This window comes from Lissotriton vulgaris, chromosome 7 (genome assembly GCF_964263255.1).
Source record: "Lissotriton vulgaris chromosome 7, aLisVul1.2, whole genome shotgun sequence".
Taxonomy (NCBI): Eukaryota; Metazoa; Chordata; class Amphibia; order Caudata; family Salamandridae; genus Lissotriton; species Lissotriton vulgaris.
This window is the reverse complement of record NC_141695.1, coordinates 373,221,188-373,242,816: the sequence shown is the minus strand read 5'-3', so window position 1 is coordinate 373,242,816 and position 21,629 is coordinate 373,221,188. Positions and strand designations below refer to the sequence as shown.

The following is a 21,629-nucleotide window of genomic DNA, read 5'->3' as shown; positions in this document are numbered from 1 at the left end:
AAAATTGGTCTGTTTTATAATGCAAAAACAAGACTGCAAGTCCCAGAATCCAGAGATAAAACCTGGACTGAAGTAGTACATCACACATTGACCTGGGAAACTTGGTAGGGCAGCTTATAGCAACTGAAAGATGCTTCAGGATCCTGCATGAGTGAGACCATTCCAGTAATTACGACTATTAGTGGTAATACCACAATGCAGAATAAAGTCTGTAAATGAAGCAATGTCCAACCACATGGTGGTCATATGCTTTCTAGGAAGGCCAAAAGTGCTGGCCACCTTAATAGAGGATGTATTCTCAGAGTCCATTTATGTCCCGAAATGTGTGGATTGGGTGTCCTTCCTGGGTCAGCTCAGTGTTGCATGGTGAAGAGGGGTCATTTTTATTTTGTGTTCTAATTCTTTATTAAACATTTTTCATAGAATTTCATTGTAAAGAAACAATAACATCAGGGGTCATTTTAACAGCATTTAGCTGTTGCTGAATGAACAAGTTATCAACTGGCTTACAATGTCAGGGAAATTGGAGAATCGTCTGTAGTCTCTTACTTCTCTAGATGGGTAACAACGGGTGGAACCATAGAAAGTCTACACGGATGTGCAAAGGACTGATTGCTTCACTGATGTGGAGGTCGTGGCTAAGAAGGTGGGACATTGCTTTTAAGTTCCTTTTCATTTCTTGCAGCTAAACAATGAAATATGCCAGGACCTGACTAAATGACTTATTCTAACAATTAATATTCTTCAAAAAATTGGCATACTATATTTCTGTTGCATGGATATTTTCATTGGGATTCTTCCTCTCCAATATATCTTCACTCTTGTGATCTGGTAGAAATTCAACCCAGATTTGGTTAGACTGCAAACATCATCAATCTCAGGAGTGCTGCCTGATACATTATATGTGACTCTGGTTATAGAATCTGTGGAGTGTGTTCCAGGCTCACCTTCTACATGTTGTGTGGACAAGCAACAAGAATATAATAACCTTTTTGCGGCAATCAGTGTAATAGTTCAATCAGTGTAATAGTTGCCACGTTTGCTTGCTTGCACTTTTTCAGACGGTCATCAAGAGGTTGGGCAACAATATTGTAGTGGACGGTGCCGTCATCAGTGGTGCAGATTTTGACAAGAGTGGACGGCCTTTCATTGATCTTCCTTCGGAGAAATCAACAGAGAAACAGAACAAGGTGTGTCTGTAGAGGCCCGTTCTCTATTCTCTTTGGAGTTTCTGGATGCTGCTGCCTGTCACTTTTACTGTTATTTCTTCTGTCTGAATACCATGGCTCTCCTGGACATTTTTGTGCACAAGGGGACACCCCACATGTGAATGACAATTAGGAAGGCATGTGATGCATGGGTCGAGTGAGGCCACCTCTGCCTTTCTTTGCAACACATAAAGGACATTCCGAGGAAAATGTCAAAAATCACAATTGTTTCAGACAGGTTTGGAAAGAATTTCCAATATGAAAAATGGAAAAGCCCGACTCAAGGATTCTGGTCTGAGCTGATAGTAAACAAATTAGGTAACTGACACTCAAAGGATATGATGCGAAACTGGTGCTATGAGGAATGGTAGTTTTTGCTTTCTGCAAGCTGCAGCCTATCTTGCTACAATTTCTAATGCTAACTTTCATTTGATATTTTAAAAAAGATGCAAGATAACCCTTGTCAATTTATTTTACAGTAGTGGTTTTGTACCTTTAAAATGGGATTTATTCAAACTAAGAACAAATATGTCCAATATGACCTTTAGAGTGGGTACCAAAACAGAATAACAAACACATAAAAGTGTTCTGGGATCAACTCAAGAAAAGGACTAATCAGGGATTATGGCCATCAATAGAAATTCCTTTAAGGAAAAAACATTTAATTCCCAAGAATAACCAGATAAACTAACAAAAGTTGTTTCATGTTCCTTTAAATCTCATTCAGTTGTTGATTATATATTGGTCATCACAAATTTCTGCAGGCCACACATGTCAGTTGTATTTAACACAATAGTCTTGTTGTCATGGCTAGAGTTCAGCACCTGTGATCAAACCAAGACGTGCATACGTACTGCGATTTATCATTCTGATCCCATGCCAACATGATTCTCTGAACCAAGTTACACTTCTGCAGCAACTAGAAAAGAAATTAAAAGAATGTCATACAGCAGTAACTAAATGAAGGTCAAGAACATCCACGAACAGTGGTTAAACAGTTATAACAAGGGTATGAGATAACACACAACCTCAAAACCAAACTTGAATAAAGGGTAAAATCCAAAATGATGGCTAGGAGGACAAGCTGCCTAGTCTTCTGAAACTCCACTTAGTTTATTAGTCTTTATGCTAAGAAATTCTTAACTAGTACATCATATTTAGGCATATAACTAAGCTGTGGGGTTGGTGATACTCATTTTCAGTAGAGACATTAGTGCCACAGGGAAACAACAACAAATCTGTAGGTGGTCTGGATGGGTTAAGAATTTACTCTTGTGCAGAAGGACAAATGGAACAACAAATGTGAAGAGACAATACAGGCTACTTCCCTTTCACATATCTGCTTCAAATACACACTGGAGCAGACTTTCTGGTAAACTGTTACCAGCACAGAGGTTAAGGTGTTACGAAATACAAAGTAGTCTTCCAGTGCAGTGTAAAAAAAACTCATAATACCATTTCTTCAATTTCATCTTGTACCAGTGGAATCTAATTTACAACAGCTGGAAATGTTCGTCTTACCCTTAATCTTTAAACGTTCTCTGCTGGTTTGACAACTTTCATACTAAAACAAACAAATATAGTTCAAAACTAAATATCATGACTCTGCTCTTTAAGGATGTGAACCATCCAGTTCACACAACATCCAGTACAACAGCAGTTAGTTTTTATAATGCTTAATAAAATGTTAGTAGATCAAATATTTGATGGTCAAAGTTTGGAAATCAAACATTTGAAAAGCCAGTTAAGAAAAATCGAACTATTTGAAACTAAAGTGGAGTTGGAAAAAAAGGTTTTAATATCTGCATCAAAACATTAAAGTTCGCTTTAGGTGGTGAAAGGGTATTTGCTAGGATGAAGTATGGGGTTGTGAATAGTGATATGATGAATGATGAGCATAATGGTAAAGAGGGTCTAAGAATGTAATAGCATGGGGTATTTAATGGAGGTAAATTTGTGTTGGGGTACGATTAGAGTACCTTTTCAGGACATGCAATTGGGAGGAAATGTAGAAATGTCTCTAGAACAAATTAAACATTTAAAAATTAGAATTGATTGCTTTCAAACCATTTCCCAATTACACAGACAAGGTGATGTTCAACTACATTTTCAAAGCCTTTTGTATTCAAAAGTAGATTTCTGCAACTTACAGTGTCTAACTTTCAACATAGATTCTAATAAAGTACAACACCCTCTCTAGCAAACAAAAGTGACAGAGTATTAGGTCTGAATAGACAACTTTACTCTGGCAATTATTGTTTTTTGACTTTTGGAGAGATGTTGAATTGGCAAACTAAACTGGTAAGTAAGTGAACAGGCTAATTAACAAGAAAATCTGAGATCATCTTTGGCAAAGAAGGACAAATAAATAGGTTAGCCCACGATCACTCTAATAAAAAATACAAAGATTCACTTAAGCAAGAAGCTTTAATTTCGCAACCTACCCTTGCTGATGCCTTAACCCCTGGAAAATCTCGCATTACATCTAATTAGATCAATGGCCTAAACCAGTAGGCTAATCAACACGTCTGGAAGAACATTCAATTGCCTAGATGTGAGCTGACCTCTCAGGTGGAAAACATACTGCTGACTAAATACTTTTTTTTACTGGTATAATGAAGAAGAGAGGCTCGATTGGCTTATTTTTTGTCTCATCATTAGTGAACTTTCAAGGGAAACTGCTGTATGACTGACTTGGATATATAGATAAAACAAAATTAACACTTCTTCTAGTGGAAGATAAATAAATAGGCATCTTTCGGTGAGCACCAAGTACATAGCCTCTTGTTAAAAAGTGGTTCTTTCGTTCATAATCTTTAAACAACCTTCAAGACAGACACACAATCGGAAAGAAATTCAACCTGTTCATACTGACAGGCCTCAGAAACCAAGCCCAAAGACGTTAAAATCTGATGAAAGATGCTACCCCTTAATACAGAGGGTAGTCAATAGCGGACTATCAAATTGAGCACTCTCCAAGAAGTGGACAAAGTTGAGGTACTGTAACTGACATGAGATAAGTACTAGTATGGCACTGGTGGTCTTAAACTTCTAAACTTCTATAAGAATTCAAGGAAGGAGCAGAAAAGCAAGGATACGTTTATCTGATTAATAAATGGAAAGAGCATCCCTAATAAAGTTTATATTTGCAGCTGCTTTCTGAAAACTTTGCTTATTTTGATCGCTCAGTGTAACAAGTCTGCCTCCAAATAGGTTAGGCCTTCGAAGAAAACATTTCTAACAAGTAAATTTTGATTCCATCCGGCATCACAACAGAACCTTGCCTAGGAGATTTGCTGTTACATGCTTTTCCTCTAGTTGATGAGTTGCAGATAAAGTGGTTAAGGGCTCAATTTTACTAGTTATAAGGTACCCTGATCAGAGGATTCCATCTTGCCTATCCTTATTTCTTAATGTCGTGCACCTTTATTACGATGTTTTAATGAACCGTTTTCTTCCCTTTTGCCTTGAGGTGTACTACTGTAGCAAGGGTGAACAGCGTAGAGTTAATGCTCATGGTTATAAAATTTTCTGAGAAAGACAAGAGAATGGCCAGAAATCTTATGTACATTTCTGACCCTACAATAAGGCATCTGAAAACAAATCTGATCAAGCTATTTCAGAAAAATAATCAAATTTAACTGGGAGGGATTTCATTGCAAGAATCCTTTACGGAAAAGAACCCTTGGAGAATTTCTGCATTACGCATATTACTTACGCAGGATAAATAATACCTTGTAGGAATAACCTCAAGCTTGTTTACTTCAAAAAAACAATCAATTTTGATGCTTTTCCCTCCATTTGTATTTTATCTGATACAAAATTACATTTAGATGTTTTAAAGACTTATTTTGGATGTCATTCTATCTATTTGACTCCGGATTTAGGTCTACAGTTCCAGGAAAGAAAAGTCATTTGTCTGTGCCTAATAAGCACCAAATGCATTATCTGCCATATATTGATTGATTGTCATTTATTCATGGAGGTTCATAGAAATTTTTTAAAACCCAATTTAAAATGTATATTTATAGGCAGAGGAGGAAGACTAGGAGTGTGTGTGTGTGTGTATATATATATGGCCAGGACACACAACTTTTCTCCATGAGAAATTATATTCCGAAATAAACCTGCAATGTGGCATTTATTTTTATTTATTTTATTTAAAGAGTTTTATATAGCGCGGACGTGACCCTTGGGTATCAGAGCGCTTCACAATGACATATACATGAGTTATATAATTCGCACTAAATACATACAAATTGTTATATGGCGAGTGAGGTAGGTAAATATGTGGTTATATGGTAGCATATCCCACTGCTATGAGGTAGATAGGTGAAGGTCATATAAAAGTTCTATAAAAGATTCCATCAAAGTTCAATAAGGTGCACATTTACATTTCTGTGAGGTAGGGTCTGTATAGGTCTATCAGGGACATATCATAGCATATTCTAGAATAGTCTAGTATTTGACATCTGTTTACACATTATCAGTATTTTCAGTCAGCGTCTACGGCTCTTCGAATATATTTGATCATTGTATTCCTTTAAATATAGATCAGGCACATTATCTTTGTTTGTGTATACTTCTTCTCGGTTTTGGGTCCATAAGGCACTTGAGGCAAGTTCCCATCTATTTTGCGACTCTCACTTTCTTCTTCTTCTCTTAGTCCGTAGGGAGAAGTTTACCACTTGGCCTATATCTATGTTGATCTTTGGCAATTTATTGTACATTATTTTATGAACTTGACACTTACTGCTTCCTTTTTGTTTAAATGAGGCCACTTGGCCGAAACATACTTTGACCGATTTTAATTTATTTTGCATTGTTTTATATTCTCAATATTTGCCTACGTAAATAAGAAATGTCTTTTTACTAGCAAGCATAAGTTTACTAAAGCAGTTGCACTACAGAGTCTTTTCTCTACCTCATTTGTAGTTTTTCTCGGAATGTGGTCCTATGTCTATTTCCACTTTTTTCCTTTGTGCACTTTAAAATGGTGATTGTGAGTTTAGGTGGCTGGCTAACGAAGAAGACCGCCTGGTCGAAACGCATCGCCAATAAACTAATCTTCACACGGACCCTGGAGTGCGAGTCTTTTGTGTTTCCTCTGATCACATCGAGTGAGAAACCCTTTCAGAGATATATATATATATATATATATATAGGAGGAGGAGGAGGGTGTGTGTGTGTGTGTGTGTGTGTGTATGTGTATATATATATATATTTCGTGCAAGTATTTATTCAGCTCAAGTTAGCGCATGACGTTTCGGCTCTCAGCAAGCCTTGTTCACATGACAGTGTTTCAAATACAACTCAGTCTATTTAAAGGGCTCGAGATTGTTTTAAACAACATCACGTGTCAGGGCTGAAAAATGTGTAGAAAATGGTATTTTACTAATGACCAATTGTTACAAATGATAACAATATTTCCCCTACTGATCAATGCAATATGAATTATGAGTATTTTACCGATATTTACTGTGATAAAAACATGTAGATATATGAACTGAATGTTTTTAAAGATACCGTAGGGAGCGTCAGGTATTTTTCCCCCGAGTAGGTCTTCATTTTCTACACATTTTTCAGCCCTGACACGTGATGTTGTTTAAAACAATCTCGGGCCCTTTAAATAGACTGAGTTGTATTTGAAACACTGTCATGTGAACAAGGCTTGCTGAGAGCCGAAACGTCATGCGCTAACTTGAGCTGAATAAATACTTGCACGAAATGGTCCGTGTCTACGTCTCCTCGTTCTGGGGAAAAGCCTGAGTGAAGGAAGCAAGACGTGGTATCCTGGATATATATATATATGTTTGCAGTTTGTTTTTGTTGTAGAAAAGTCTTTGGAAGTCACAGGACAGGTGACTCCTTCTTTGGATCATACTGCGCATGGGCATCGGCTCCATCCCCAGATTCTTTTTCGCCATTAGGGAAGTGATGGAGCTGTACAAGAAGTAGTGATGTCATTTTGATTTGTATCTAATTAAGATAATACTGGAACAGATAAAGGCAGCCGGGGTGGCGGGCGGGCGTGTGTAACTCTGCAGCTCTACATGCCAAAAACAGATGCATACTGGTAAGTAGCATTTTCCGTTCGAGGCATATGAGCTGCAGATTACACACTGTGCATAGATTGTTTAGCAGTACCCACCTTTAATGGCGATTACCCGTATCTGTTGCAGTTGTTTGAAACAGATTTTTTAGTACAGCCTGGCCCACAGTGGCTTGTTGTTTAGTTTGCACATCTACACAATAGTTTTTTGTGAATGTGTGCGGTGTAGAACACGTAGCTGCTTTGCATATATCATCTAGGGGAATGTTCCCTAAGAATGCCATTGAAGCCCCTATTTTCCTTGCAGAATGGGCTTTTGGAGGAATTATTAACGTACGCTTGGCTTTCTGGTAACCTATTTGTATGCATTTAACAATCCACCTAGCTATCCCCGATTTTGATATGGGGTTGCCTTTATGTGGTGGTGAAAAAGACACAAAAAGTTGTTTAGTTTTACGAAAAGTTTGTGTCCTTTCGATGTAGTACAGCAATACTCTTTTGACATCTAAGGTGTGTAGAGCTCTTTCTGGGACTGTGGCTGCGAGAAAAATACGGGCAGCTCAACAGATTGATTTAGATGGAATGGTGAAATGACGTTTAGAAGGAATTTCGGTTTAGTACGCAGAACCACTTTGTTATGATGCATTTGCAGAAGGGGTTCTTGAATGGTAAATGCTTGTAGTTCACTAACTCTTCTGAGAGAAGTAATAGCTGCTAGGAAAGCTACTTTCCAAGTTAGGAATTGCAATTCACATTTATGTAACGGTTCAAAGGGAGGTCCCATTAACCGTGTGAGAACAATGTTTAAGTTACACACTGGTGAAGGTGGCGTTCTGGGAGGGATTATTCTTTTGAGTCCTTCCATGAAAGATTTTATAGCAGGTACTCTAAAAAGAGATAGATGTTGTCTATTTTGTAAATATGCTGCAATGGCAGCAAGGTGTAGTCTGATAGACGTGTAGGCTAAATTACACTTTTGAAGGTGTAATAGGTATCCTATGATGTGTTGAATAGACACATCTAAAGGATTTATGTGGTTGTTTTGACAGTATATCACAAACCGTTTCCACTTAGCAGCATAACCGCTCTAGTAGTGAGACATCTAGCTTCTTTAATAACGTTCATACCTTCTGGAGGAAGGTTGAGGTAACCAAACTCTATGACTTCAGGAACCTGATCGCTAGGTTGAGCTGAGCTGGGTCCGGGTGTGTGATCTCTCTGTGGTTCTGTGTTAATAGGCGTGGATATAGGCTTCGTTTCTGGTGTGGTACCACAGATATTTGCAACAGCGTGGTGTACCACGGTTGTCTGGCCCAAGTTGGAGCAACTAGAAAGTGTTAGGGAATGTTGCTGTAGGAGGAAAAGCGTACGCAAAGTGTTCTGACCAGTTCATCCATATCGCATTGCCTTTGGACAGCGGGTGTGGATATCTGGCAGCGAAGTTTGGGCATTTTGCGTTTTCGTGGGTGGCGAAGAGGTCTATCTGAGGTTGTCCCCACATTTGAAAGAACAGTTAAAGAACTTGCGGATGAAATTCCCACTCGTGGATCTGCTGTGTCTGTCAACTTAGCAGATATGCCATGGTGTTTTGTACTCCTGGAACGTGTTGGGCTAAGCGGAAGCTCTTTAGTGGTATAGCCCATCTCCATATCTGCTGTGCTAACAGAGAGCTGCAGAGAGTGTGCTCCCCCTTGTTTGTTTATGTAGTACATGGCTGTCATATTGTCTGTGCGGACTAAGACAGCTTTTCCTGATACTTGTTTTTGGAATGCTTTTAATGCTAGAAAAACAGCTAGTAACTCCAAGTGGTTGATGTGGAGTAACTTTTGTTGCGGTATCCACCTGCCTTGCATGGTGTGATGCAGAAGGTGAGCTCCCCAGCCGGAGAGCGATGCGTCCGCTGTCATGATTATTTGAGGAACTGGCTCTAGAAACGGTCGGCCCTTTGAAAGGTTTTTGGCGCTCCACCATTGCAGAGAGCCGACTGTCAACCAACACTAGGTCTGTTAATTGACCATGAGCCTGGTTCCATTGGCGTTCTAGGTGGTCTTGAAGTGGACGCATTTGCAGTCTTGCGTGAGGTACTATAAATATGCAAGAAGCCATCATTCCTATGAGCTGCATGAACACTCGAGCTGGAAGCGAGGGTTGTAGTTTGAACCTTGTTAGGAGAGTTTGTACACTTGTTATCCTGGCTGGAGAGGGATAGGCTAGTGTTAGCTGGGTGTTTATTGTATCGCTGAGATATTGTTGTATGTGTGAAGGTTGCAGATGTGACTTGGTGTGATTCCCAAGTCGTGGAGAGTTGAATCATAGCTTGAGTGTGTTGTACACACTGGCTGTATGAGCTGGCTTTTATGAGCCAGTCGTCGAGGTATGGGAAGACGTGAACATGCTGTCTTCTTAAATGTGCTGCTACCACTGCGAGGCATTTGGTAAACACCCTTGGTGCTGTTGTGACTCCGAATGGGAGAACTTTGAACTGGTAGTGCTGCCCGTCCAGCACAAATCTGAGATATTTTCTGAGCACTGTGTGGATAGGAATGTGAAAGTAGGCGTCCTTGAGATCTAGAGTGACAAGGAAGTCGTCTTGTAATAGGAGCGGAAGGACTTGTTGGAGTGTGACCATGTGAAAATGATCCGACTGTATGTAAATGTTTAGAGGTCTGAGGTCTAGGATAGGTCTTAAGAGATCCGTCCTTCTTTGGTATTAAGAAATATAGGGAGTATACTCCTTTGTTTTGCTAATGCACTGGGACTATGTCTATTGCATTTTTGTGCAGGAGGGATATCACTTCCTGCCTGAGCAGTGAAAAATGTTCCTGTGACATTGGACGCTGCCTAGGTGGTATGTTTGGCGGGGGTGGATGTTAGTTCTAGACAGTAACCGGACTGAATTATTTGAAGCACCCACCTGTCTGATGTGATGTTTTCCCAGGCTGGTAAGTGTTGTAGTTTTCCGCCGACAGGAGTGGAATGGGGCGGGGGAAGGGGAGGGGGGTCATTGGGCAGGGGTAGAGGCAGAGCAGGAGTTGTTGTTACCTCTGCCCTTATTTGTGTTACCTCTGTAACCACCCCTTTGGTAGCCCCTACTATAGGTGGATTGTGTGGAGGCTTTGTACGAGGTAGAAGGTGTGTCTGAAGAGTATTCCCTGGTGGCGCCTCTGTTAGATGTGCGGCAAAATGAACGTCTGGGAGCCTGCGACTGCAGGGCTCCCATAGATTTGGCCGTATTTGTATCCTTTTTCATCTTTTCAAGGGATACATCTACATTCGGTCCTGAAAAGTGTTGCTCATCGAAGGGTTGGTTAAGTATAGCACTTTGGACTTCAGGTTTGAACCCTGATATGCGTAGCCAGGCATGTCTACGCAACAAAACACTGGTGTTAACTGCTCTGGAGGCAGTGTCTGCTGCATCAAGTGCACAATGAATGGAGGTGTATGTAATATTTTTCCCTTCTTGGATCAGCTTATTTGCTCTATTTTTTTACTCATCAGGGAGGTGCTGCATTAACGATTCTAATTCGTCATAATGTGCCCTGTCATATCTTGCCAATAATGCTTGCGTATTGGCAATACGCCACATGTTTGCTGCTTGAGACAAAGTTCTTTTCCCCGATGCATCAAGGAGTTAGACTCTTTATCTGGTGGGGGAGCTCTTTTGCGTGCATTGGAAACCACAAGCGAGTCTAGTGGTACTGGGCCTTTAATATATGCTGGGTCTGAAGGGGCAACTTAATATTTCTTCTCTATTCGTGGGTTTATGACCAGAGCTCTAACTGGGTCTTTGAAGACTTCAGGAGCATGCTTAATCTCTCCTTTAAGCATGGGTAAAATGGATGAGGATCTTTTTGCATTATCAAAGGTATCCATTAGGAAGTCTTTATCTACAGGGTCTGTACGCATGTCCACCCCATGATACTGCGCAGCTCTGTGTACTAATTGATTGAAGCCCATAGTGTCTTCTGGTGGAGAAGGCCTGGGGGGTATATGTCGTCCTGAGGAACATTTGGGATGTCTGGGGTGGTATAATCATCCCACGGGTCAGGTGAGCCTGGAGGAATAGATGGATCATCTGCATTACTCCCTATATCATCAGAGCGATCATCCCTGTTGTCATCATCTGGTATGATAGAGTATGTAGGGAAATGTTGTGGTAGGGGCAGAGGTGGTGATGGCATAGGTGGAGGAGAAGGGGAAGGAACTCTTAGAGGAGAGGTAGCCATGTCCTTTTTTGGATGAGGAGCCGGTGCAGGTGTATCCAGCGGTCGTTTTTTTTTTAACTTAGAGTTAATCGACCAGTGATTGGATCTTTAACCAGAGTCTTCTGTGCAGGGTCTGGGTGAAATAAATCTTCTGCAGGAGGCCGATCTTTTGGTGCGGAGGGAGGTTTCAGCACCAAAGTAGCTTCTTTTGTTTTTTTTTGCAATGTCTTTAATAGGAGAGGCATGAGTCTTTTTCGACTCCGATGGTTTTTTCGGCTCCGATGGTTTTTTCGGTTCCGGTGCATTTTTCGGATCCAATGTTTTTTTTCGGTTCCGGTGGTCTTTTTGAATACGAAGCATGTTTGCTAGTTTCCAACCTGGGTTTCGGTGCCGAGGGACTAGCGGTATGCTTCGGCGCCGATTGTTTAGATGCCGGCGTGGTAGGTGTTGTCTTTTTCGGTGCTGGTAGGTGTGCGCCGGCACCGTGGGGAGGCCGACTCGAGCCAAAGTCACCGGAAGGCCTAGCTAGCTTCTTAGCTGGGCCCGAAGGTGGGGCAGTAGAAGCAGTGTCTCAGTGTGTACCAGAGCCTAAGGGCGAGGGTGTGACCCGAGCCTTCTTTAGATGTGTCGAGGAAGGGTCGGGTCGACGGTCTTACTTACCACCCGCTGTGCTGGAGTGATGTCCTCAACTTAGGAATCTTCTGCCTCGGAGTTGCTGTCGACACCATGTTGTTCTGGGACGTCGACGCCCTCTGCGAAGATGTCGTCTGGATTCGGAGCTGATGATCGAGCCATTGTTCGCCTAGCTCTTCGGTCCCGGATCATCTTCTTGGAGCGGAAGGAGGCACAAGCGAAACAGTCTCTGGCCTCATGAAGGTTGGTGTGGGGAAACTTCGACCCACATTGAAGACACTTTTTAAATGGCGTCCTTTCCATGAGCTGGAGTCGAGGCCTAGTTAGGCCCGAAGGCCGTCAACCGGAATCGAAATCTTCGATGTTGAAGAGTAGCGTCGACTGGAAACTCGTTTGAAACTAAATTCTGGAAGTTGGTGAGGATTGTGCGTCAAAGGATATCGGTTCCAACATGGAGCGCTGGAAACACATCCGAGCCCGATAGCGGAAAAAAATAATCTGGGGATGGAGCCGATGCCCATGCGAAGTATGATCCAAAAGAGGAGTCACCTGTCCCGTGACTTCTAAAAAATTTTTACAACAAAAACAAACTGAAAACATCCGGGCACAACACTCAGTGGTCATCTATGCACAGTGTGTAATCTGCAGATCATATGCCTCAAATATATACATCAAAGAGATCCAAGTAAGTTCGCTCTCAGCCACACAGATAACGCCAGGCAATCCAAAGCCCATGGGTGACCTCAAATTCATCCTAATCAACACAGAACTGGCAGACATGTTGGAAAGTGTCATACAATAAGGAACTTGAATGATAAAACAGATAATATGATCAACATACGCCAGGACCAATTTACAGCACAAGGGTTTGTGCACTATGGAAGAAGAGGAGGAGAGAAGAGCGGCTGTTCAGATTCTGTTTACAAGAAAAAAGAAACCCCAAATAACAACAAAGGAGACAAAGGCTGATTACCCATAGACCATAAGTGATGAAGTCAACAAACTTGAAAAACTCAGGAGGGGGGAAATCTTAAAATGGTGGGAAGCAATTTCCTTAAAAAACGACATCGACCAAGAAATGGTTCCCAGAGGCCTTAGGATCTTCACCACACCAACATACGAAACACCCAATCCGGCCATGGTCTCTGAATGGTCAGAGAACTCAGCTCTGAGGCTCGAGGAGAATGTTGGAAACTTAAGTCAAATATGCATGGATAGACAGGGAACTCCTTCTTAAAAAAATACAAGACTTAACGGAGGATCTTAAAAAACAATCAGAGGTTTAAAGAAGAATGAGGAAGACATCAAGGCACGAAAAGAAAGCAAGTTAGACCGGGACTAGAATGATTACGAGAGAGGGAGATTCCTGACGTTTAGTCGCAAATATGACCATCTTTATAATTCAACTGAAATACCGGTGACTACCACAGAAGGTAACAACGAGGAGGAACATGTAACTCTTTCCACAGCCAGTGAAACGGAATCAGACATTTCGACTGAAGGGGCAGGGCCCATGGCAAACACACCTCGTCCTGTGAATTTTTTGGGGGAATATCGTCATCTGCGCCGGAGCAGACAAACGATCAGAGAAACTCAGGCACCAACGACAGAGAGGACGAGGACGTGCAAGAGGTCGGGGAAACACAGAAACCGAGGAAAGAGACTTCAACAGAGGTGGCAAAAGAGGCAGAGCAAGGGGCAGCGTGGGAAACATCAGGACACGCTCCAAGAGAGGACACTAATGGACCCTAGTATGGTAAACAGAACAGTCATCAATCTTTCCAAAAGGGAGATAAGTGACGAAGAAAAAATGACTGTCTGGGGCATTCCTTTTGTCCATCCATGCCATTTAATTACAGGGAGTCTAGAATTGATTTATTTAAGTTTGTGCAAACATAAGTAAAAAAATGGCACAAATTAAAAAGATTAGGGGGCCCGAAAAAAAAACCCTATACTACAAGCATTTCAGACAATTTCACCAGAGGAGAAGTAGACACCCTCCTAAATATCCTTCAATTAGAACAAGAAGGAGGTGAATTTTCTGACACTATCAATAACAATCAGCTAAGTAGTAACAAGGGGGACATTGGGGCTACCAGTAATACACAGATACTTTTGAATGCAGATTTTGTCATTGACAGCAACGCTGATTCTAGTTTCAAACCGAAGTCCACATTTCTTCCCACACTTGACCACATTGCTATCGACACGTTCCACAGACACAAGATAAGAAAGTATAGATACACTGAAAACAATCTCTCATTTGCAGAAAGACAGGCTCTTAAATCCCTGATGGATGAGGACAGTGTGGTTATCCGCCCTGCGGACAAAGGGGGCAATATTGATGTCATGGACAGGGACAAATGCGTTGCTGTAGCACATAGGCAACTTAGTGATTCTAACTTTTACATCCCCATCATGTGGGATATTTATAACAATAGTATCACTGCCTTATGGGAGAAACTCACCATGTGGCAGGACAGAGGTTTCCTTGAGTGGGAAGAATACAGGTACCCAAACTCCACAAAAATCATGACAATCCACCTAGACGGCCAATTGTGTCCTCCAGGGGGAGTGTGTCTGAACAGGTTTCGAAATATGTAGAACACTACCTCTGAGAATGGGTCAGTGGGCTGCCCAGTTACATTAGGGACACCAAGGATTTTCTCACCAAGATACAAGGCATGCAGTGGGATGATGAGTGTCTTCTCAGAACACTGATGTCCAGTCATTGTACACCATAATTGATCACAAGCAGGGTCTAGCAGCCTGTAAACATTTCCTCAATGCCCGGCCCCTTCGTTTCAGGGAACACAACAAACTGTTGTTAGAAATGATGGAGTTCTGTCTCATAAACAACATCTTCCTTTTCGATGGGGTCCTGTACAGGCAGGTGGTCGGAACCGCGATGGGTTCATGCTTTGCTCCCAGCTTTGCGAACCTCTTCATGGGGTGCTGGGAGCAGAAGATCTTCGCCGACCCTGCCTGTACAGGGCACCTTGCCCACGCCACCACATGGTGGCGACACATTGACGACCTCTTCATCATTTGGAGGGGGGCTGAATCTGAAGCTATTCAATTCATTGACATTCTGAATATTAACACCAACAATATCACTCTTACCAGCCACATAAGAAAGGTCTCAGAATACTTGGATGTCAAACTTGACATCAAGGATAACCAATTTCATACCACACGTTTCAAGAAGGCAACAGCATTCTTCATGCCCTCAGCAGTCATCCAGAAACTCCTCAAATGGAGCATTCCTTTTGGGGAACTGCTGAGGGCAAAAGGAAATTGCAACACAGAGGCGGCATATCAACATGAATGCACAGAAATGCTAGAGCGTTCTAAAATCAGAGGTTATACTAACTGGGTACTCAGGAAGGCCAAAAAAAGACCCGACAGCATACAGAGATCCTCCACGTTGGCAGAAAAAACACCTGTTATTACCAAGGACATGGGAGAGAGCACCCGCCTCATTATGACATATAATGCTGAATCGAAACACATTCAAAAGATATTATCCAAAAACAGGGATATTCTGAAATGTGATAACATCATTGGGGGGATGTTCCCGACAGACCAAGCGTAACATACAGGAAAGGAAGGAACATTAGAGATATGCTGGTGCGAAGTGACATCACCACTTACTCAACAGGACAAGAGAATGGCCTCAGGGGGTTTTTTCCCTGTGGCCATTGTAAAGCGTGCAAAAACAGCACCTTTACTAAGAAGGTTGAGTACAATGGAATCAAGAAAGAAATCAAACAATTCCTCACGTGTAGCTCCACCTATGTGATTTACGTGAACAAATGCCCTTGCAAGCTCTGGAATATAGGGTGCACCACCCTATTAGTCAAGAAACGTGTACTAGAACACTGTCGGGCAATCACTCACTCTTTAATGCAAATAATTTTTTTTTTATATTGAAACTGAAATGTTTTTTTTTGTTGAATGTATATAAGCAGAACTATACGTGTGTTGGTTAGTTAGGGGACTGACTACATAGTGAATAGGGTTTTGAAGCAGTCCATGTGCTAAGGCCTGGCTCAGTGCATGAGTACTTGGGTACTGTCTGAATGATTAGAGTACTGCAAGGAGAGTGTTTGGGTGAATTTATAAGTGTTTGGGTTTCCGCACAATGAATGGATTAGCACATGGTGCTGAATGGGTCACTAGAGGACTGCAAGGCGAGTGACAGGGTGTTTGCTGGAAGTTTATGGATACTGACTGGGGAATTGAAGGTGTGAAAGACAAGTGTGTAGATGTTTACAGAACTGCATGCATAGTGGATAGGCGTTTGAAGCAGTCCATGTGCTAAGGCCTGTTGGAATTACCAATATTATCCTATGGAAGGAAATTCAATTTGCAAGTAAAGTATTTTCACGTTACTTTTGTAATCCAGTGCTGGATTCATAGGTTCAGCACTGGGACCTCTATCTAAAACAGGCAAGTAATTACGTTTTTATCATTGGCACAATTTTTAGAGAATATTTGTAAGTTTCAAAAATCGACAAACTTTTTCAGCAAAAAGCAGGCAATGATATCCTATGGAAGGAAATTCAAGTTACTGGTAAGTACAGTTAGAATTACTTTTCAGGATCAGTACTGGGCTCAAAGATGCAGCACTGAGGTCTCTCCTGATAACAGGTGAGTAAATCGGAATTCGTAGTTCGGCTAATGTTACTTTGGTCCAGTATATATTGAGCTACTTTCCTATACCATCCCCTCCCTTCACCACTGTGTAAACGCGCCCTGTGTCCGTTTTAATTTGGGAGATTAAATCCCCCTGAATCCGGAGTGTCCCTAGGGTCCAAGTAGCCCACTAGGTATCTCCAGTAAGCGCCACAGAGCTGCATTGCAGAGAGGTGTAAAAAGGGGCACGGCCTGGGCCACCTCTCTGAAACAGTGCTGTGGCGCTTACTGGAAACACCTGGTGGGCTAGTTGGCCCCCATGGGCCCTCAGGATTGAAGGGGAATTATTTCCCCAACTTAAAACGCGCCATAGGGTATCTTTGCACACGTCACCTCAGGCCCGTCTCCTCCCTTACCCACTGTGTAAACAGGCCCTACAGCCGTTTTAAGTTGGGTGATTAACTCCCCTTGAAACCTGATGGTCCCTAGGTGCAAATTAGCCCACTAGGTATGTCCAGTAAGCACCATTGTAGAGAGGTGTAAAAAGGGGCATGGCTTGCACCACCTCTCTGCAACGCAGCGGCGGTTCCTGGAAGCACCTGGTGGGCTAGTTGGCCCCCAGGGTCGCTCAGGATTGAAGGGGAATTATTTCCACAACTTAAAACGCGCCACAGGGTGTGTTTACACACGTCACCTCAGGCCCCACACCTTCCTTCACCACTGTGTAAACACACGCTGTGGCCGTTCTACGTTGAGAGATTAAGACCCCTTGAATCCTAAGGATCCCTAGGGTCAAACTAGCACACTAGGTACCTCCAGTAAGTGCCACAGGGCTGCATTCTAGAGAGGTGTAAAAAGGGGCCTGGCCTCAGAACACCTGTCTGCAATGCAGCTCCCTGGCGCATACTGGAGATAACTGTTGGGCTAGTTGGCCCTCAGGGACCCTCAGTATTGAAAGAGAATTAATTCCCCAACTTAAAACGCTCCACGGGTGCGTTTGCACAGTGTTAAAGGAAGGGGGCGTGGCCTGAGATAACATGTCTGCAAACAAGTCCTGTGGCGCGTTTTAAGTTAGATAATTAATTCCTCCTCAATCCTGTGGGTCCCTGGTGGCCAACTAGCCCAACAGGTACCTCCAGTATGCGCCAGGGCGCTGTGTTACAAAGAGGTGTTCAGAGGCCACGCCCCTCTTTTCAACACTCTACAACGCAGCTCTGTGGTGCTTACTGGAGGTACCTAGTGGGCTAGTTGGCTCCCAGGGACCCTCAGGATTGACGAGGAATGAATTCCCCAACTTAAACCGCGCCACAGGGTGTGTTTGCACACATGCGAACTCAGGCCCGACCCCTCCCTTCATCCACCGTGCAAACGTGCACCGTGGCACGTTTTAAGTTGATGTATCCCGAGGGTCCCTGGGGTGCAACTAACCTACCAGCTACCCCCAGTAAGCGTCACAGAGCTGCATTGCAGACAGGTGTAAAAAGGGGCGTGGCCTCAGAACACCTCTCTGCAATGCATGCCCCTGGCGCATACTGGAGGTTCCTGGTGGGCAAATTGTCACCGGGGACCACCAGTACTCAAGGGGAATTTGTTCCCCATCTGCAAACGCGCCAGGGGGTGCGCTTGCAGAGTGATGAAAGGAGGGAGCGTGGCGTGGCCTCCGGCGCGATGCCGGTCTTTTTTTTTTTCTTTAGAAGGGGGGCTGTGTAGCCCCCCTTCTTTTTCAATTTTTTGGGCCCTGGGGATCCCATCCCTCTGGCCAGCCTTAATTTATTCATTTTTTACTTTTGGGGAGGGGGGCCGCGTGGCCCTCCTCCCCGGCCAATTGTATCCCCGGAGACCCCATCCCACGGGGCTGGCCCTCTCCGTTGGGGACCGCGGGGGAGATCCCCAATCCCCCCACGGTCCCGCCAGCTCCCCGCATCCTTCGGGAGCTGGCATTGCTTTTTCACATGGGGAGCTGCTAAGATGCAGCTCCCCGTGTGGAAAAGCAATTTGGTTTGAATTTTGAAAGAGAGCAATTTTCCCTGCTCTCTTTCAATATTCAAACCAAGTTTGCTATGGCAGGGCAGGAGCCGCGACCCCCCAACCCCAAAGTCAATCATGGATATCCTAGTTGCCTCCACCACAATGGTGGACCCGATCCGTCAACTATCTATAAAGACATAACTGATATGTTCGACAAAGAGCTGCACGCTATACAGGACTCAAACTGCTATGGAGGAGCAACTGGGGGCCATACGAGTGGAGACTAGCCTTATGTGAGCAGACCACACCAAGCTCACCAAGAGAGAGGACTAAGCTGAATACTCTTTTACATCCATAACCCCCTCTCTGATCTTGGTGCAAGATGAACTCAAACTTTTATAGGCAGAGCTGTAAAACCCCAGGGCACGAGCAGAAGATGCTGAGGGCCGTTAAAGGTACAGGAATGTTAGTTTTCTGGGAATCCCTGAAGGAGCGGACACCCCAACAGGGACTTCTTTTCTGAAGAGTGGCTGACTCAAACAGTCTTGGTCAACCGTGTACCCAAATTCTTCTCAGCAGAAAAGGCGCATTGCATACTGAGCTGGCCACCAGTTCCGCGAGCTCTCCCATGCCCGGTGATTGCTCACCTGCTTAACTACAGAGACTTAATCCTACAGCTGGTCTGTGCAAAAGGTACTGGGACTTACAATGAGAACCCAATTACCGCCGATCCAGATTACACAGTGGGGTTCCTAAGACGCAATAATACTTTCGGAGCTGTGAAAACCTGGACATTTCCTATGCCCTGCTTTTCCCTGCGAAGCTCTGAACAGTGGAACTGACACTACTCATTTCTTTGCGTCTCCTGAGGAAGCCTGGACCTTTTTGCACTCCAAAGGAGTCCCGGACCGACCAGAGAAGGAGGGGAGTGGTGATCTATGAGGCTGGTCGGATGGGAAGGCTGGACTCCGCCCCCACATGCCTCGTGCCTGATCTACAATTGAACAAGCTGCAAGGGAGCAAGCACTGGTATCACTCTGGGGTACTAACAGGTTCCAGACACTGGTACCCAATACAGATTAGGAGTTGGTGGCAAACACACCAGTGCCGGTGACTTAGGATGGCAAATCTACCACTGTCTCAGCGAGGTCTCCGTGGAGGGAGCTTCCTGCCCAGCGAACTCTGCCACCTTAGTGAGTGTATTGACCGGGCCTCTGTCGGAGGAAGGGGCGGATGGACGGTGGGGAGTTACTGAAGGACCGGTTTACCTCTGCTGTAGTAGTGGGACTTATCAGCGCGTTCTCTTCAGGGCCCAGGATGTTCATGGTCACCAAAGACTTTAGTGCCCCTCTTGGTCTATCCCACAAAGACTGCCGTAAGGACTGCCAAGTGAAACAGTTACGCCTTAGTTACAGTTATTCTAGTTGGGGCTATTGTGGCACGAAACTCATTGGTGTCCAAGCCAAGAAAATGGGTGTTATGGTTTTGCTTATTTTTTGGATAATACCGGAGGATGACAAGGGCGGTGGGGAGAAGAGGGGAGCAAGTATATGGTTTATCTCATATGTTAGTATCACTGGGCACTGCTACAGGGGTGGGGGTATCACTTTTCCTTAATGTCTACGACATTTAATGCACTGGCGTGGAATATAAGAGGGATGGCAACTCCAGTTTGCCATCAAGGGGTGTATGCCCATCTCAGGCGGAGGCACATTCATGTAGCATGCCTGCAGCAGATATCTTACTTCCACTAAGTTGGACAAGGTTTCCCGCCACTGGAGTGGGCAAGTCTTTGGTACCATCTATTCTGTGTTTGCACAAGGGGTCCTTTTTGGATTGCCCCAGGGGTACCTTTTGTTAAAATCAGGACTGTGGGGATTGGTGCATCTAGAAAGCAAACTGTGCAGGCACCCACTGTCCAATTATGGTACTCTATGCTCCCAACACACACCAGGTTAATTTTTTATGCACGCCGTCTCCAGCATTGCTCCTACACTCTACGTTCTTTAGTTTATTGGGAGAGGAGGACTTTAATTGTGTACACAGCACCTCCTTAGATTGATCAGTGCCTCCAATGCCGGGGAGTCAAGAGCTACAAGCAACAAAACATTTTAGGGACTAGATGACCGAGACAGGACTCCATGACATTTGGCACAACATTGAATTTTCCTATTATGCCCCCAGACATCAAGTTCACACTAGACTGGGCTATTACTTTTGTAATGAGGAACTCTGAATATCTCAGCAGGACTTTATCTGACCACAGCCCCCTTAAGGTGACCTTTCAGAGGGGAGTAGACAGAGCAACTACATCGACTTGGTGACTGAGGACCGAAGCCCTACATGACAGTCAATCGAGACATCATTAGTACACATATGCTCCATAATTTGAAGACAAGAAGGGCACAACATGCTCCCTGGGAGTGGAGTGGGCGGTCATGAAGGTGGCTATGAAAGAAACTTGATTAGGACATCCCTGCTCCATACTGTGCTGACACTTGAAGTCTGGATCTGCAATGCCGAGCAGGAGGCAGTGATGGTTATTGAGGCAGAGCGCAATTTCACAACTCGAGGATGCAGGATAGAGAGGAATTGGGAACATTAAGCCACATTGACTACAGAGCATATCTGGCTTGACAACATGCAGACGGAGATAAGACAGGTCGCACACTGGCGTGACTCTTGTGATCAGAGGTCATTAGGACCAAGTTTGGGCAAACAAACTAACATGAGCACCATAGTGTCATCTCAAATGTATGTATGTATGTATGTATGTATGTATGTATGTATGTATGTATGTATGTGTGTATGTGTGTTCTTATATAGCGCTCGACTTACCCTAGGGCATCTCGGCGCTTGCCTTGGGAACCCTTCCTGGCTTTTCCCTGTGAGATAACCCGTACTGGGCATCCCCAAGGGGAAAGC

The 21,629-nt window shown here is 43.7% G+C and overlaps 1 protein-coding gene across 4 annotated transcripts in view; it reads right to left on the bottom strand.

Moving 5' to 3' along the window:
* The window catches only part of PPP6R1 (protein phosphatase 6 regulatory subunit 1), a 1,178,344-nt gene that overhangs the window by 667,466 nt on the left and 489,249 nt on the right, over positions 1 to 21,629 (bottom strand). For all 4 annotated transcript variants that reach the window (XM_086930305.1, XM_086930304.1, XM_086930307.1 and 1 more), the window contains exon 11: positions 2,063 to 2,127. In XM_086930305.1, the coding sequence (XP_086786431.1) occupies positions 2,063 to 2,127 (65 nt within the window). The remainder of the gene's footprint in view (positions 1 to 2,062; positions 2,128 to 21,629) is intronic.